The following is a 17,332-nucleotide window of genomic DNA, read 5'->3' as shown; positions in this document are numbered from 1 at the left end:
ACATGTACTCCTGGGGGTACCTTTTCTGGCCCCAGACCTCGGGCAACAATGCATAATGGCGAATGTATTATAAATCCAATCAAAACTTGCTGATAAAGTTTTGATAATTGTGCAATTATTTTTATTTCGAAACTTTGTGTTATATAGGATTGGGAACGGGTTATTTGGCATAACCCCATTTGGCATAAGGCCACTCGAAATAACGGACATATGGTATATTTTATTGTGTCCACTAAATTATTTATCATTAGTCATCATTATCGGTCGCGAGCATTTTATTCACCCGCGCAGCGCTGTCATTTTAGTTTCGTCACTCGTTTCCGTATCGGTCACTATTTTCGGTTCTCAGTTTGGTTGCTGTATTTCGTACCGGTGACGTTTGACAGTTGACAGTTTATCAAATAGCAGCGCTCTTACCGCGCTACCAAATTTGGTCACCTGTCAGTCGCGCTACTGTTATAGCAGTGCATTTAGTAGCGACCGGTAAAGTAATGATACTGCGCTGCCAGATGGCTAATACTCGCGCCCGGTAATCTTGCTCTAAGAGGTGCGGAGAAAACCAGCCACCCTCAGCATAGTCTTGCTTTGTAGCCGCGTGTCTTATCGCACGGCTAAGGGGGGCCTTAAAGAGGCTCAGGAGGCTCTTTTCAAGAGGCTTGAAAGTTTTCCTTCAAGAGGCTCGGAATTCTTCTTTCAAAAGGCTTGGAAGCGTGCATCCAAGTTTCAAGAAGCTCGGAAGCTTCCTTTTAAAAGGCTCGGAATTCTTCCTTCAAGAGGCTCAGAAGCGTCTTTTCAAGATGCTCAGAAACCGCCTTTAAGGAGGCTTGGAAGCCTCAATTTAAGAAGGTTTAGAAGTCTCCCTTCAAGAGGCTCAGGAGGCTCCTTTCAAGAGGCTCGTAAGTTTCCCTTCAAGAGGCTCGGAATTCTTCTTTCAAAAGGTTTGGAAGCGTGCTTTCAGAGGCTCAGAAGCTTCCTTTTAAGTGGCTCTCCCTTCAAAAGATCTGGTAGCCTGCTTTCAAGAGGCTCGTAAGCCTCCTTTCAACAGGCTCGAAAACTTACCTTCAAGAGGCTCGGAATTCTTCTTACAAGCTCAGAAGCCTACTTTTAAGAGACTCGGAAGGCTCCTATTAAGAGGCGCGAAAGGTTTCTCTCAGTAGGCTTGAAAGAGCCCTTTCAAGAGGTTCTGCTAGGAAGCTTCCCTTCAAAAGGCTTGGAATTCTTCCGTCAAATGGCATAGAAACGTCCTTTCAAGATGCTCAGAAGCCGCCTTTTAAATGGCTCGAAAACCGACTTCAAGTGGTTTGGAAGTCTCAATTCAAGAGGCTCAGATGCCTTCTTACAAGAGGCTCGGAAGCTTCCCTTCAAGAGGCTCAGGAGGCTCCTTTAGAAAAGGCTCAGAAGGCTCTTTTCAAAAGGCTTGGAAGCCTCCTTTCAAGAGGCTCGTAGGACTCCTGTCAAAAGGTTTGGAATTATCTTGTATTCAAGAGGCTCGTTATCCTCTTGATGTTTAAACTTAACAAAATTCATATCACGTAATAATGAAAAATTCAACCAGCTTCATGGAAAGCCATATATACCGTTAGTTTTCTGGTCCGTTTTTATAAAAGATATTTTAGTTACTAGATAAAGATTGTCGCTTCTGTTCCCTTTGTTCTGCTGTCCGAAACATGTGTGGTACATACCTGTCAAATCGTATGGATTTTCCTTCTTTGACATTTAGCTCCCCTATCCTCGCCAGCAAAAGATGTTTCGGACAGCGACGACAGCGACAATCTTTATCTAGTAACTAAAATATCTTTTGTTTTTATGTATCTTATATACGCTTATTTTTATTTACACAAAACAAATAGTGGGTACCTCAATAAATGCAAAAGTTTAAAGGGGTTGAGAAGCTCAAGAAAAAGGTTGAATGGCTTTTGTCCGGGTATCATATATTGTGGGGTGCAGATGGCAGACGGTACGTAGAGGATGCGAATGAACCACCAGTTACATCAGCTGGTGGACGAACCATCCATCATTTATAACGCGAAAATTGGACGGGATCTGGTGAAAATTGTTCTCAACAATGATCCACGACAGGCACAAAAAGGCAAGGTGCGCAGGGAGCACGGTGGATAGATCAGATGGTAGACAATTTGCGAACCCTTCGTAGACTGCGTGGGAACGTGCAGCCATGGACCGAACTGAATGGAGCGTTGAGTCATGTAAAGGCTACTCCGGTCTTATTCTGAGTAAATAATTTACCAATGGTTAGTGTGAACCGGTAAGGCCCTCCTATAGCCTAGCTGTAATGGAACGTACACACGGTCAAGCAGTTTGACTAACATTGACTCCACCTTTCGTTTATTCCAACATCCATCAAGTTTTACCAACAACGGCACGAACAATCAATTCATTCGACCAACAATATCACACACGAACGATCGAAGCGCCAACTTGAGCACCAACCATCAAAAAATATATGGGGGTTTGTGCAACTTCACTACAAATGCCCAAACATGTTCGGCGAACCTTGACTCCACCCCTGACAACTCAAACCAAAATCAAACCGTTTTAATTTTTTCCAACCGAGCCGCCAACTGTCAAATGGTTGTTCGAACAACTTCACACACGTTCAAACAAAGCAGCACACGTTCAAACGAAGCGTTTTCTTGGGGGCGGAGTCAATGTTCGTCAAACTGCTTGACTGGTGTGTACGTTGCATAAGATGCGCGGCTAAAAAGCAAGACCCTGCTGGGTTCAATTCCCGGTGCCGGTCTAGGCAATTTTCGGTCTGGAACTTTTCTCGACTTCCCTGGGCATGAAAGTATCACCGTGTTAGCCTCATGATATACGAATGCAAAAATGTAACTTTTGCACAAACGAATTGCATTTGCCTTTTTATTAACCCACCAAAATTTTTAGCTAATTTGGATGTAAATTGAGTGAGCACGCGCGGTTTGAAGTTTGTATGAAAATTGCTATGAAAACAGTAACTTTCATGGAAAACCATTCCCCAACACTTCCCTTTAAGCTCTAACAACTTATGAGTATATCGGCAACATAAGAAATTTTACAAGGAAACAGGCCGTCTTTGTTGCGAAACGATTTAATGCTCGCAAGAAAAGTTATTAAGGAAATACTGAATCGTGGGAAATTCAATTTAACACGTAAAAGAATAACATCAATATCAATAATGTGCATTTTTGTTTTCTTCATAACTGCCTTTCAGCTTGAGAAGTATTCTGTGTAGGCAATGTGTTGATTATATTAAAATAGTTCATGGGCCACCTCTCGGAACGATCTTCGACATAAGGGTCAGTTTTCACAGTAATTTCCATACAAACTTCAAATGACGTGTGCACAATCAAATTACATCCAAAATTGCTAAAAATTTAGGAGGATTATTAAAATGGCAAATGCAATCGTTTAAGCATCGGGGGGCAAAAAAGTCAAAATTTGAATCACTCTAGTGTCCAACTAACCATCCTTCCCTTCCTCAGCATTCACAAGGACTTGGCCAGGACAGATCTCGACTATTGGAGAGTGCAATGCTTCCAGCTAAGAGATAGTGATTAGTCCCAAATCAATATCTGAGGTAACGGCTATACAATAGTCTTGGGTGGTACCAGTTACGAATTTGTGCGAATTGCGCAATGCTAATGGTAATGCTAATACTACAATAAAATCAAATAAGAAGGGTTCAGTGTTGTTGCAAACGTCTCGTTTGTTTATTTTTCAATAATGTATGGGTACACGTACGTATTTTCTTACCGTATCAATACCAGTGCTTATCAGAATTAAAAAACCGATAACAGAGATTACTCATTCGTATTTGTAACGAACCAATTTGGTCTTATCTAGGAACACACTGCCATTAATCCGAGGCACAGCTGCACTTATGTTCACTAAAGCATAAAGTTACGGAATTCCACATTAGTATATCGCACTTCTTTCACTGTATGGCTCTGTAACTGGGACTCGGGTTGACAATGCTTTCCGCATATCTGTCAACCTCGGGATCCGACTTCTTCAACTTGAGCCAAACGATGGTCAATAGACCAAGAGCGACCATCTGCGCTGCGTATAACAAGATGAGATAACCACTTATGTAAGCATCGGAAATGCCCTGAACTTTTTCTGGAGGCCCGTTGGGTTTCACTGTAATACTAGGTTGATTATTGAAGGTTGGGACATTTATAATCTGCCTTAATTCAATGCTGCCGGCTTGGTTTGTGGTGAAGCCAAACGGTGTGGATGATAAAGTGTTGAAATCGCTGATTGTTGGTTGCGAAGTAGCCGTGGTAGTCGTAGATGCAATACATTCGATTTCCGGTTGAGTCGAATTGGGACAGATAAAACTATCTTTATCGGGTAGAGTTCTGAGGAAACACTCCAAGTCTTTGTTGCCATACAAACATAGTTGTAGACCAACATTCTCTTCAAAATCGATGCTTTGAAGTTGGTTGTGCTCTAGGGAAACCTGAAGGTTCTGTTTTAGTTTCGGTCGATGAGACACTTGGAGAAATGCACGAGCATGCACTTCGGTGATTTTGTTCTTTCGCAAGTAAAGCTTGCTCAAATTGAATAGCTCTGAAAAAGTTTTCTCATACACGATTTCAAAACCACATTCATCACATAATAACACTTGCAGGGCATCACTAATTAAGAATGGCTGGTCGTCCTCAGTTGCGAGATTTCCGTTGTGGCTTAAATCCACCGTTTGAATTTCATTAACATTTACAAGCATTTCCCTTGGAATGCGTTTTAACAAATTCGAACGTAAAATGATGACTCTTAAATTTCGGTTTTGCTGAAAAGCATTGCTTTCGATCTGATATATCTTATTCTCTGTTAGATTTATTTGCTCCATTCGTGGCATTCCAATCAACGATCGATTGAAGATTTTGTCTACTCCACACCGGAAGCACTGGAAGTCGGTCAGAGTTTCTTGTTGAATAAATGTAGAGCCATTGGAAGGAAATCTCAAATGCGGATTTTTATCTAAAATTAACCGCTCCAACTCGGTGAAACTCTTGAACGAATTTTTATCAATGACCGTGATATTGTTTTCACAAAACTTGAGAAGAGTTGCATCTGACGGTATATCTTTGAGAAGACTCAAACTAGGCCTGATTGCCGTGATGTTCTTCCGACAGTTTTCCTCCGCTCCCCTAAAATTACGAGCATATTAATTAGTGAGTCTTAATCAAAACATGATGTATGTACATTAGGACAACTCACCCAGGCAACAGCTTGGCGTACGCGGGACTTCCAGTTAACACAATCACAACGAGTAGTAGCTTTCTCATGCTTCGATGTCCGATGGTACTGTGAGCAATCGTAGCTAGATCGTTAGCGATGCAGGGTGAGAAAAGTGATCAATCCATCTAGTGGTCCTTATTAGAGCCGAAATCATACAATGGTAAATGTCCGATATAATGACACGTTTGATAAGCGAGTATCACACCCTTTCATATATGGTTTAATTTATAAAATATAACTTTAAAACTGTCATCAAGTGTTCCTAAATTCATGAGAATTGCAACTTTCTGAAATGAAAATATTCTTCGTTTTGGACCATCAAATGTATGTTTCTCATCCTCAAGTCTGTTCAAAGTCGAATTTCCAATTTACGCTTGTCAATTGAGCCGAAGCAAAGTCTTATCTTTCGATTGGCATGCATAAATGCACTGTGGTCCAGGATACAGATTTACACGAAAAGATGCATTTTATGTCAAAACTATATTTTTTAGAAAAAACTGTTTTTCCACAAAATTGTTCGAAATAGTAAGGTCATTATGGTGCTACCAAAAGATGGGGTGGCCGCCATTACATATTTTTTTTTTTATTTCTCGGTGTACTGACATGTTATGTTCTACAAAGTTGTAGCGCAGCTTATTCCAATAAATTTTGCTAAACAAGCTTTTCCTGCAGCTCTTAAGTTGGCTGATTTAGATCAATTTTACCTAATTGGATTAGGGTGTACCTAAAAAAAGCCATATTTTGATCTTTTTTTTTGTTTTAGATTTCTCGTCGTCTTTAGGTGACTTTTAGAGCTAGAAAAATGCAACTTTTGGTGGGTCAAAATCTTTTTCCGATCAAAAGTTAGAATCATTTTTCTGTCAAAATTACATTTTTTTCAAAAGTTGATATCTCCGGTTAGGTTAGACCAAAAAAATATCTTTACGCGACATTTGAAAGAGCAATTCATATTCTTTATTATGTCAAAAAATTGCAGATATGTTATTTTTTTGTCTCAAGTTTTATTAATTTTACTGAAGTCATGTTTCCGACAAATTAAAAAATATTTTCAATTTTTTTATATGATGGGCCACCCTATTTTTTGGTAGCATAATAATGTTGGCCTTACTATTTCTAACAATTTTGTAGAACATTTTTTTCTAAAAAAATAGTTTCGGCGTAAAATGCATCTTTCCGCGTAAAACTGTATCCTGGACCATAGTGAAATGAGACGATTTAAATTCACAATTTCGACAAGAACTTATTGTGTGCCTTCTAAGATTTTCAGTGGTGTATGGTTTGTTATGTAAGGCATGAGTAAAATTTCGGCTCTTTCAACTTATTTTTTCAAGCACATTAATATAAATATTTTATGATCTGACACATAACTCTTCAATGCAAGGTTCATTGAAAACTGAATTTAGGGATGATACTACAGCCATTCGGAAAAACTTGGTGTACGATAGAACTGAAACGAAACTGATAATGTAGATAAGACATACTGCCAATTGAAGGAAGGCGGGACATTTTGCAAGCTTTATTGCTGACTAATGTGTACAGTTATGGGTGTTGATACGCGATTCATTGGATTTTAAAACTCACACGAAATTATGTATAATATGTCTGAATTTATTTGAATAATTTTATTTTTTTGTGGAAGATATGTTCAAATTTGATACACATAGTTAAGTTTGCCATTTAAGGTGTTTTTTATGAGATATTGCGAAATAGATTCGGCTTCCGGTTGGACTTGAACCCACACTATTCCATTAAGTACACGGACGTATTAAAATTATACAACAGCTGCCCTTGCGAGAAGTAGTACCATAACCAACTAATAACGATGGGATATCAGTCAATTCTCCGAATCAATCGAATCTGCTTTGGCAACATTTCACACCTTTTCTCTCTATACTAAATTAAATATCTTCTTGACTTCCCTCACAAATCATTTGTCAATTGTCAACTACTTCGTTCGTTTTTATATAACTTTTAGCGTACACATCATAGCTGCTAGTCGTGATTGGTCGAGAAACAACAAATATGCACACCTCACCAATTGGGTCCTAAAGCCCTACCTCGTTTATGGTTGCAAAACATTGGGGATCGGTCAGGAATACTTGAACCGATGTTAGGGACGAGGCAAATATGACGGACACTACTTTTTAAGATTACTAGACCCCTCCCCCTCTGTCACGCTTTGTTGTATACCTAGTATATGCAGTGTCACAAAAGCTTAGACCCCCTCCCCCCTAAAACCTGTGACATCATTGTTGAACGACCCCTTATAAAAATTCTGGTAAAAGTCTTAATCAGTAAAAATAATATGTTTACGTTTGAGACATTTTAAGGCAAATTTTGGGCTGTGCAACTTTTCAGAGCGAATGAAACATCAGCCCAAAACGTCAAGCCCATATATCAACTGTCAAAGGTTGAATCAAGTGCCCTGCGGTGTTTTGCTAGTGCTTTACTTTACTTACTTATGGACCCTGTACACCTCCGGTGGTGCAAAGGGCCGACTTGAAAGATCTCCATCTTGAGCGTTGCCCGGCTATCGCTTTAACCTGTTGCCAGGTCAGATTTCTTTTATTTCTTTATTGAGGCTTCGCCGCCATGAGCCTCTGGGTCCACCTCTGCTGAGATGTCCCGCTGGGTTCCAGTCTAATGCTTGTTTATAGATTTCGTTTCCGCCCCTACGTAGAGTGTGGCCGGAACAGCCCCACTTCCGATCCCAAATTTCTGTTGCTATCGCCCTCTGGTGACAACGACGATTGTGCTCGTTGTTTGAGATCCAAAGAAATTGATTGGCTGACAAAAATTTATTTTTTTTTATTCTGAAGACGGCGATTAATTTAAACCGCCGGGGTACACACAAAAAAATATCGTTGGTAAGACTAATAGAATCGTTGGTAAAATTAAGAAAATGAATTAGTGATTTTCAGTAGAAAGTATACAGTTGTTAAATTCACCAACGCAAAAAATATCACTTCGATAAGAATCAACTATTATTCGAAATAAAAGCTCGACTTTCAAAATTAAATGTGTTTTTTATATTCGGATCAACTAGTGATACTTTTAAAACAACAAGCCAAATGAATTTAAAACTACAGTTTATTTGTATATAATCATTATTCTTCAAATTGTCAAACTAAAATGTTTTGTATCTAAAAGCGATTCTTTTTGTTTTATTTTCTTATGTTATTTTGCTTATACATATGGCTTTGAAATTTTATTCTCAAGTTTGTGGTAATCTTTTGCATCTCCGTCAATTTTCAAGTTACTCTTGGTATGTGTTTTTGTCGAGGTTTTTGTACTGCGGCCATCGGCAAGTAGTCACAATTGTCCTGTATCCCGCCGGTCGGACAGAAGGAATCGACACTGAAGTTTGCTTCATTTGAATCGGCCATTTTTGCTGGAAGAATAATGAACAATTACCAATAGACTTAAGCATCATCGTTTCCGAAAACTTACCTTATCTACTGGGAATCAGTTCCAGTTGTTGAATAGATCTTTTTATTACCGTATACCATCGTCTCCATAGAATTGTTGTCGAACCATGGCATTGCAAAATAGCCGTTGGATGGTTGGATCAATGATGTTCCGGAATTGTTGGGAAAACAGTTGCGCAGCCACTTCAACATGGTAATCGACGAAAAATACTCGCAAGTTCCGTTGACAGTTCATTCCTTGGTTCATTCAGTTGCCAAAAAACTTTTATTTAATGCAAGTGTTGCCAAATGTTGAAGAAACAGCAAATTCATTTGAGATTTTTAAAACATTTATTTGAAAAGTGTTGACTTTCAATATTACAATTTTCAGTTATGAATTTCATTCTGAAATTAAATGTTTTATTTTCAAATTAATAATTTCATTACTCAAAAATACCAAACCTGATCGACTTTCGAATTGAAAGTAGAAACCTCTTAAAAATACAATTATTTTTTTCTCTGTGTAGAAAGGTGGCTACTAATGAAAACCACCGAGACAAATAATAAAGACAAAAAGACGTCCTAAAGTGTTAAACGGCATATGTTAAAATCCGATGGAAAGTTGGGTGTAAGGCAAACTAAAAAAAATGAAATAAGTATTCAGAGCGAGATAACGATTTGCCTATCAGATTCAGCCTGCCAAAGCTGAGAGGCGCTTAAAAAAGATGGAAGAAAGTTGGTAATTTTCAAAAATGAGTATAGGAATAATGGTAATGATACATGAAAAGTAGAAATATTCTCAATCCAGTTGAAAACCGGAATTGGGGGACAGCGAAGTTGGATTTTTCTCACAATCCGTACGTTAAACCTAACTTCGGAAATGGTGCGCTGTTTTCATATCGCGAAGCGCTATTCAGCGCACCACTTCCGAAGTTAGGTTTAACGTACGGATTGTGAGAAAAATCCAACTTCGCTAGCCCCCAATTTCGGGTTTCAACTGGATTGAGTATACTAGAATAACAGATAAGCGGAGACGCCATCTTGATTCAAATGGGTTCATCAATAGTGAGCATGAGCATGAGCATGATGACCGTGCATTTCGTAGTTGCTACTCCGTGGTTCAAATGGGTTCATCAATAGTGGTTTCAAACCGACATGTTTACATTATCTTGTTGCATGAGTAGCAAACTGACAGTACAAGTGATGACAGTATTATTTTCGTCAACGTTTATTCTCACGATTGTTAAAAGAGTGTGGAAAGAGTGTTGCTGGAAATATAAAGTTTAATATGCGTATATCGCAATCACTTCCGAATTGGTTCAACCACTACAATCTCTTGGCTATACGACAAATCGAGCCAAATTAAAGACACTTGAAATGTCGTATCGGTTTCTATGAAGTGAAGAATGGAATTGAATTGGTTTGAATGCAACAATATAAACACGTTTTTTTGCTAAGTTTAGATTAAGTAAGTGAATTGAGCATGTCGCTCAGCTTAAAAGCAAATTGAATCTCTGAACGCCTACACTATTCAACTCATTTGAGCGAAACGAAAGTTGATGGTACTTTCGGCAATTCATTTAAATTCAAATGATTTGACCTTCGTCGAAAGCGAAACGAAATTGCAAAAAAATTAGCTTCGTCATAATAACATGCTAAATATTTTCTTTGTTCCTCTGACATAAAAGTCTAATACTTTTGTTTTTTTTCTTTTCTTCAAAGTTTTTTTTTTGTTTTGTCTCTGTCTGTCTGTCCCGTAGAGCGCCGTAGCTCTGGCCGTCCGGAAGATGCTCCCATTCGAACCATTCTTCGAGCACGACGACACACCACATCGTCCCCGACGCCAAATGACCGGATGAGCTGCTGAAAGCTCCTTGAGCTCCTTGATTATGATGATTCCCTGATTCCCGAATCCTAATCCCCGTCCATCCTTAAACATTGTAAACCTAACCTCGAGTCACCACGAGTACGTTGGCTTATTTCCCTCTCTTACTAATTTAATAATAAGATTATGTCGATTGTACATATCTCAAAGAAACGTGGCTCCGTAAAGTGTTATACACGCCTGAGCCTACCAAATAAACGAAATTGAAAAAAAAACATGCTAAATATGAATAATCCAACCTTACTGTGTATTCTACAGATCATCTGTTCTCGTTATAAAAAGGAAAAGCATTTTGTAATATCAATGGAAGAAACAATTAGTATTGAAGTTCTGTTGATTTCGTTAAAACTTTCTTGGAAATGTGTCAGACGGAAAAGTTGGGCATACAAGGAACAATTTAATTCAAGTTATAGCCAAGATCTTTCACATCCATGTTCTCTATAGAAAAGAGTCGTTTAGAGGAAAAGGGTACTAAGTTCATCTCATCAAAAACAAAAGTCGGAACCGGGATTTACAAAGAGAAAAATAAGAAAGTAACAATTTCAGAGGATGTTAATGTATAATGAAAAGACATATCTAACATATTTATATATAAACATATTTTATATAAATAGTCCAGATGGTTAGCGCGTCAGTCTAGATGTGCTTAGTGTGGAGGGTCCGGGTTCAATTCCCGCCTTTGATCCAGTTTTTTGTATGCTTGCTGAGGTTGTCGAAGTATACAGCATTTCACTCCTCGATGGGGGGAGGGGTGTAAAATTAGATTCAATGTAGACACTAACACATAACCAGTTCTTATTTTCTCGTGACCGGAGACCTAATACAAGGGCCTGCCGTTTACTTAATACAATCTGTGCATATGTCGCAAATTATGACAAACTGTACGCGAAACTAATGCGAGATTGCAATAAAATGTTGCAATCTCTGGTTGGGTGTAACCATTCTACCGATGTAAAATGTTTAAATGTTACATTTTACGTTGGATTGAAAAAAAAATACGAAACCGACTATGCATCCAAATGAACAATCATGTAAACACTTTAGTTTAGCATATTGAAATCAAATAGGAATTTATAAAAAGATGCACAAAAAGCTATGGCGATGAGCGTTTGCATCAACTAGGTTTATCGAATTTATTTCTTGGCATGGGTCTCCAGTAAGGTGGCTCAAAAAACACTTTTTCAAATTTTTTGATGAGCCGCCCTCTTATTCGGTTCTATTTGATGCCCTGATGCTCTGGACAAAATTTCAGCCAAATCGGTCAACGTTTGGGCAGTGCTAAACTCGTTGGAAGTTTATATGCAAAAATGTTCGCAGAAACATCCAAAAACAGTGATTTTCAGTTGGACGGCACAATTTACGATCAAGAACCATGATACTCATTCAGTATAATAAAATACAGAATGTTATGCTGAAAACCGCGAGAAGATTAGAGTTTATTACGCAAAGTTATTAGCATTTTCCTGGAGTGTTGTAGGGGTTAATTTATTACTTTTCAAAGGTAAAAGAAACGAAATTTGCTCAAATCCCACTGCAGATAAATGCTAATAAACTCGAATCTTCTCGCGGTTTTTTGCATAACATTCTGTATTAAATTCTCCAAGATCTGAATGAGTATCATAGTTCTTCATCGTATGTTGTGTAGTCCAGCTGCAATTTACTGTTTTTGGATGTTTCTGCATACATTTTTCCATATAAACTTCCAACGAGTTTAGCACCGCCCAAACGTTGACCGATTTGGCTGAAATTTTGTCCAGAGCATCAGGGCATCAAATAGAACCGAATAAGAGGGCGGCCCATCAAAAAAATTGAACAAAGTTTTTCCCATACTAATTTGAGCCACCCTAGTCTCCAGCCTTGCCAATCCGGAGTTCGATTCTCGGTCTGTCTTAGGCTCAGGCGGGATTTTCGGCTAACTTCGAAAAATTGACAGGCATAGAAAGGCTTTTAATTAATAAATGTGGAACTGATGGTAAAATACTAAGCTGAAAGGCCTTCCAGGTTCCAGTTCGAATCTAAAGCTATTGATGGAGAAGAAGAATAGGAAGAAAGAAAGAAAGAAGTAGATTGCTACTATTTAACATTATGAATCTCACGAAATATGTTAGATATGTTTGATTTGTTCGATGATAATTGTACTAAATGCTTTCATAAGCTAAAGCCTAGTTTTAGCATATCATTTCAAGAACCCTTGCACAAAGTGTAGATGGAGTTAAAGCCGAGATAAACATATCCACGGTGTTATGCAGTTTATGGAAACTAATTTGACGTTGGATTTTTTTTGAGTGGAAGGGGGATGTGAGGTTCCTATACGGTGTTTACTCTGATACCTTCATACCCCTCGCGTATGATTGATAATGATGACGATGATGACAGATTGATTGCCTCAGTGTTATGGCACTACTATGCCAGAAGCGCCAGTACGTCAGGTGCATCGGCACTCCTGTCAGTACAGTGCTGATCTTCTTGCGGGAAGGTTGTTGTGCGTTCCCGTGTCAAGTGATTCCTTAGTCTTATTGAATATTTACAGGTGGGAAGGCTCGACTTCGCGCCTGCTTCCCTCTGCACGACTGGTATCAAGAATGATGATGCCGCGTGCACCCCAAACTGCCATCTCTGCGACAGGGTCTATTCGCCAACACACCAGAGGGACTTGCCGACGCGGTGCCTACGCCTGCCCTAGCTTTGACGAGGACCCCTTTCCGTTCTCGGGCTCGGAACCCGACCGGTTGACCGACGCCGCGAAAGCGACGATACCATGTTGTTCTTCGCGCGGCCACTTGTTCGATAAAAGGATCGAGTTCGACCACAGAGCATGACCACCGGTATGACCCATGAAGCCGACTCCGATCCCTTGGACCACCTCTTATTTGTGCATGAACTAGCCATCCTTGAGTCCACGCGCCACCTTCTATGTAGCTCCGAAACGATTTGGGTGATAGCCGATAAAACAGCGTTCCAGCCAACTTCATCTTTACACAGCCTCCGAACTAGGTTGTCCGGGGTAGTGTCCAGGCCACATGTGGCAAGCATGTGGTCACGCATTGCGCGAAAACGTGGGCACACGAACAACACGTGTTCCGCCGTTTCCTCTAAACCTGCGCACACCAAACACTTGGGCGATGCCGAGCAAGCCAGCTGCGTTACCTGCACTGTGATTTTGCAGCACGCTTAAACGCCGGGCACTTCGAACCCCCCATTGGGTGCGTGCTGTTCACAGCTTTGCTGGAACAAATCAAACAATTGGGTGGGTTCGTGCAACATTGTGCCTTATGTCCCTCCAATCCGCAGCGTCGGCAGAGATTGCTTCTGGCAGGGCCTTTGCAGTCCCATTGCTTGTGCCCCGGTTTCAGGCACTTGAAGCAAACTTCGGGTTGCTCGTATATGCCCACAGGGCACACCGACCATCCCACCTTGACGCTCCCTAAGTTGACTACCATCGCGTTTGCGGTTCATCGCCCCCACAAGCCATGGGCCTTCGATAACCTCTACCCAGATGTCAACTCCCCATTTCGCATTTCGCAGCAGCGTGTGTGTGTGCGTGTGCGCACCAAAAGAGCAAAAAGTTTAGCTCACTTTTTTCTACTTACCTTCGCAACAGGTTGCATTCGACGCAGTATTCTGCCCCATTGATTCCTATTGAAAATTGTCTGGATCGGACAATGGGCTTGGAAATTATGGCCAAAATACTTTTTCTCATGAAAAAAGGCGTAAAAAAGTCTCACTTACTTTTTTTGTACTTAACCTTGACCAATTTCTTTGCAACAGGTTGCATTCGACGCAGAATCTTGTCTCATTATTTCCTATTGAAAATTGGCCGAATCGGACTATGGGCTCAGAAGTAATGCCCAAAATACTTTTTCTCATAAAATAACGCGAGAAAAAGTCTAGTTTACTTTTAATACACTTACCCTAAACCGATTTCCTCGCAACAGGTTGCATTCGACGCAGGATCTTGTCTCATTATTTTCTATTGAAAATTGGCCGAATCCGACAATGGGCTCAGAAGTAATGCCCAAAATCTCGTCCAAAATACTATTTTTTTACCGCACGAGAAAGGCATCATCACCGCTAGGTGGATTAATCTGATTTTTTTTCGGTTTCATACCTTTGGCTACGTTGCAATTTCGACTATTCGCCTCCTCCACGTACCGTCCGCCATCTGCACCCCACCATAGATGGTACGCAGCACTTTCCTTTCGAAAACTCCAAGTGCGCGTTGGTCCTCCACGAGCATCGTCCAGGTCTCGTGTCCGTAGAGGACTACCGGTCTAATTAGCGTTTTGTAGATTGTCAGTTTGGTACGGCGGCGAACTCTATTCGATCGGAGCGTCTGTCGGAGTCCAAAGTACGTACGATTTCCAGCCACTATGCGTCTCCGAATTTCTCTGCTGGTGTCATTTTCGGCAGTTACCAGTGAGCCCAAGTACACAAATTCTTCTACCACCTCGATTTCGTCACCACCGATGCAAACTCGCGGTGGGTTGCTCGTGCAATGATTAAATTTTGGCTGTTGCGCCATTTTCAAAAATTGGTCTAGGCTCAAACAAAAAGGGTTCACTCAGAAATTAAGTTAATCGTATTTCGATTAAAATTTTAAACGAATTGAGCATTTTTTAAATTTATAATCAGCTAGTATAAAAAGTATACTGTACTCAAATTAAATTCTAACCTATCATAGTTTTTGACGGTAGTATTTTCAATGAATTATTGGCAGTGGCTGATTTTCTACCCGCCGCTTCCACATCCAGGCGCTATCGTATATGCGTAAATAGCCAAGAAGAGTTAACCCCCAGAAATTTGTATGATGAAATACATCTAACGCGGGTTTTCTCAAAATGAGGAACTTTTCATGAAAAACTATTTGGTACCGGTTATGAAGAATGGTGTCCGCTACTACGCCTACCAAATATGTTATCGATGAAGCTGCTTAATTTTGAGAAATCGAACCTTAGATGCCTTTCGCTATACACTGGATTTTGTTTTTACGCGATTTACATTTTCTCAATTTTTTACTCATCCTAAATGTTTAACGTATATTAATTATCATGTGATTTTTCTTTGATTTATTCTGGATTTTTTGAAACATGTTGCGAAGAGTTTGGTGGCAAATTGAAGTCACACGATCAAAAATACGAGCGAAAAAAAATCGTGTAAAAACAAAATCCTGTGTACTGATTTCAGAAAGTTAACTCCTAGTGTGCCGCTGTAAGCATGCTCAAAGCAAGCGATTCATTGAATAGTGCTCTCTGGTAGTTAGTGACACGCTTGTTTTTGCTAATGAAGTTCTCAAAATTGATGAATTGATAAAGCAATTTGTGTTCTGCAAAGGTACGTACATCTGTTTTTTGTATTGTAATGTCGTCATACGAAATTCTCTCTTTTCAGTCTTCAAACTCACTACGAACTGGCAAACTCAGTATAATTCTGAAAAGGTTTATCAAAATGGTTTCGCAACATTATGCGAACGTTATGTTATGTTTTACGGAGGCAAGGCATATTTTCATTAGATACTTCCTGAGGATTTACTCGCAAATAAACTTCTTCTCGAGCAAACTTCTGAAAGTTGTTGAAAAATTAAATTCAATTAATTATCTTAAAGATAAATCGTCTAGCTCAAACCTTTGTAGGGGTATGTGGCGGGACCATCATCATCATCATCATCATCATCATCATGTTGTCGGATAGGAAATAAAACAATGCACTGTGAAGCCGGGCCCGGGTGCTGCAAAGACCTTGGAAAATTCGGAATGCATGCCGGAGCATGCCGGCATCTTGTACGACTTGCTTTACCAGATTGGCAAACATTATGACGACCACAAAATATTTGATATATTACCTACATTTTTCTTTAAAAAAAGTATAAATTGTATTATTTGTAAACATAAACTTTCGAAACAATCCAATCCAAAACAGATTTCATCTAAGTAATACTATCAACGATAACTTCGCTTTATACTATATACCGTATTCATCAAAGTTATACTAATCTTAGAATAAACTGCATTTAAACCAACACGGGGTCAACCAGGCGAATAGCCAGTTAGAATGACTTTTAATCTATTTAGTATAGATTTTTCTCAGAGTGTTCAGTGTCAGTGTTGTTGCAAACGCTTCGTTTGGTTATTTTTTCATAATGTGTGCTTTTTCATACCAGTGCTTATCAGAATCAGAAACGCGATAACAAAGATTACTCATTCGCTTTTAGAACGAAACGAACCAAATAAGGTCTTATTGAGATATACATAGGCAATAATCCAAGGCCTTGCATTTATGTACACAAGCATAAAGCGACGGAATTCCACATTAGTGTATCGTACCTCTTTCAATGTATAAATTTGTGATTGGGACTCGGGTTGACATTACAGTATTAGTAGTTTTCGTGATACATTATAAACTTCTATATTTACTCTATAAATATGGCTTCTACAAATATAATGATTTAAAAGAAGTCTTGAAAATGTACAAATAAAATTTCTACTGGCATTTAAATTATATTGCCGATTTCACCAATTTGAAGAATTATGTGTAGATTGTGATTTGCCCGCTTCTTTTTCTCACACTCACTCTCATTTCGGGTTGATCGATTTTTATTACTGAAATTTACCCAATTATAACCCATTACTCGTTAGTCACATGTAAGCGTGTACACGATTCCCGCCATGATTTGACGTCTATTTGTTTTCAGATTGAGCACTCACACACAAATATTATACACGGAAAATCAAAGTTTTTTGAGTGTATTGAGTGTGAGAAAAAGATGACTGTGAGAAAAAAAATCTCGCAAAACTCTTAT

The 17,332-nt window shown here is 39.3% G+C and overlaps 1 protein-coding gene and 1 long non-coding RNA gene across 2 annotated transcripts; both read right to left on the bottom strand.

Moving 5' to 3' along the window:
• Positions 1 to 3,681: 3,681 nt before the first annotated feature.
• LOC134214392 (leucine-rich repeat-containing G-protein coupled receptor 5-like) lies at positions 3,682 to 5,298 on the bottom strand. The gene is made up of 2 exons (XM_062693773.1): positions 5,224 to 5,298; positions 3,682 to 5,153 (listed from the first exon to the last, which is right to left on the bottom strand). The coding sequence occupies exons 1-2, from the start codon at positions 5,289 to 5,291 to the stop codon at positions 3,935 to 3,937; spliced, it is 1,287 nt and encodes a 428-aa protein (XP_062549757.1). The 5' UTR covers positions 5,292 to 5,298; the 3' UTR covers positions 3,682 to 3,934.
• A 3,081-nt stretch (positions 5,299 to 8,379) lies between these two features.
• On the bottom strand, positions 8,380 to 9,159 carry LOC134214390 (uncharacterized). Its single transcript, XR_009979766.1, has 2 exons — positions 8,695 to 9,159; positions 8,380 to 8,635 (listed from the first exon to the last, which is right to left on the bottom strand). It is a non-coding gene; the product is annotated as an uncharacterized LOC134214390 (long non-coding RNA).
• Between the last annotated feature and the right edge of the window lie 8,173 nt (positions 9,160 to 17,332).

This window comes from Armigeres subalbatus, chromosome 2 (assembly GCF_024139115.2).
Source record: "Armigeres subalbatus isolate Guangzhou_Male chromosome 2, GZ_Asu_2, whole genome shotgun sequence".
In the NCBI taxonomy this organism is placed as follows: domain Eukaryota; kingdom Metazoa; phylum Arthropoda; class Insecta; order Diptera; family Culicidae; genus Armigeres; species Armigeres subalbatus.
Note: the sequence above shows the minus strand (reverse complement) of the source record. Positions and strands in the feature narration are given on the sequence as shown.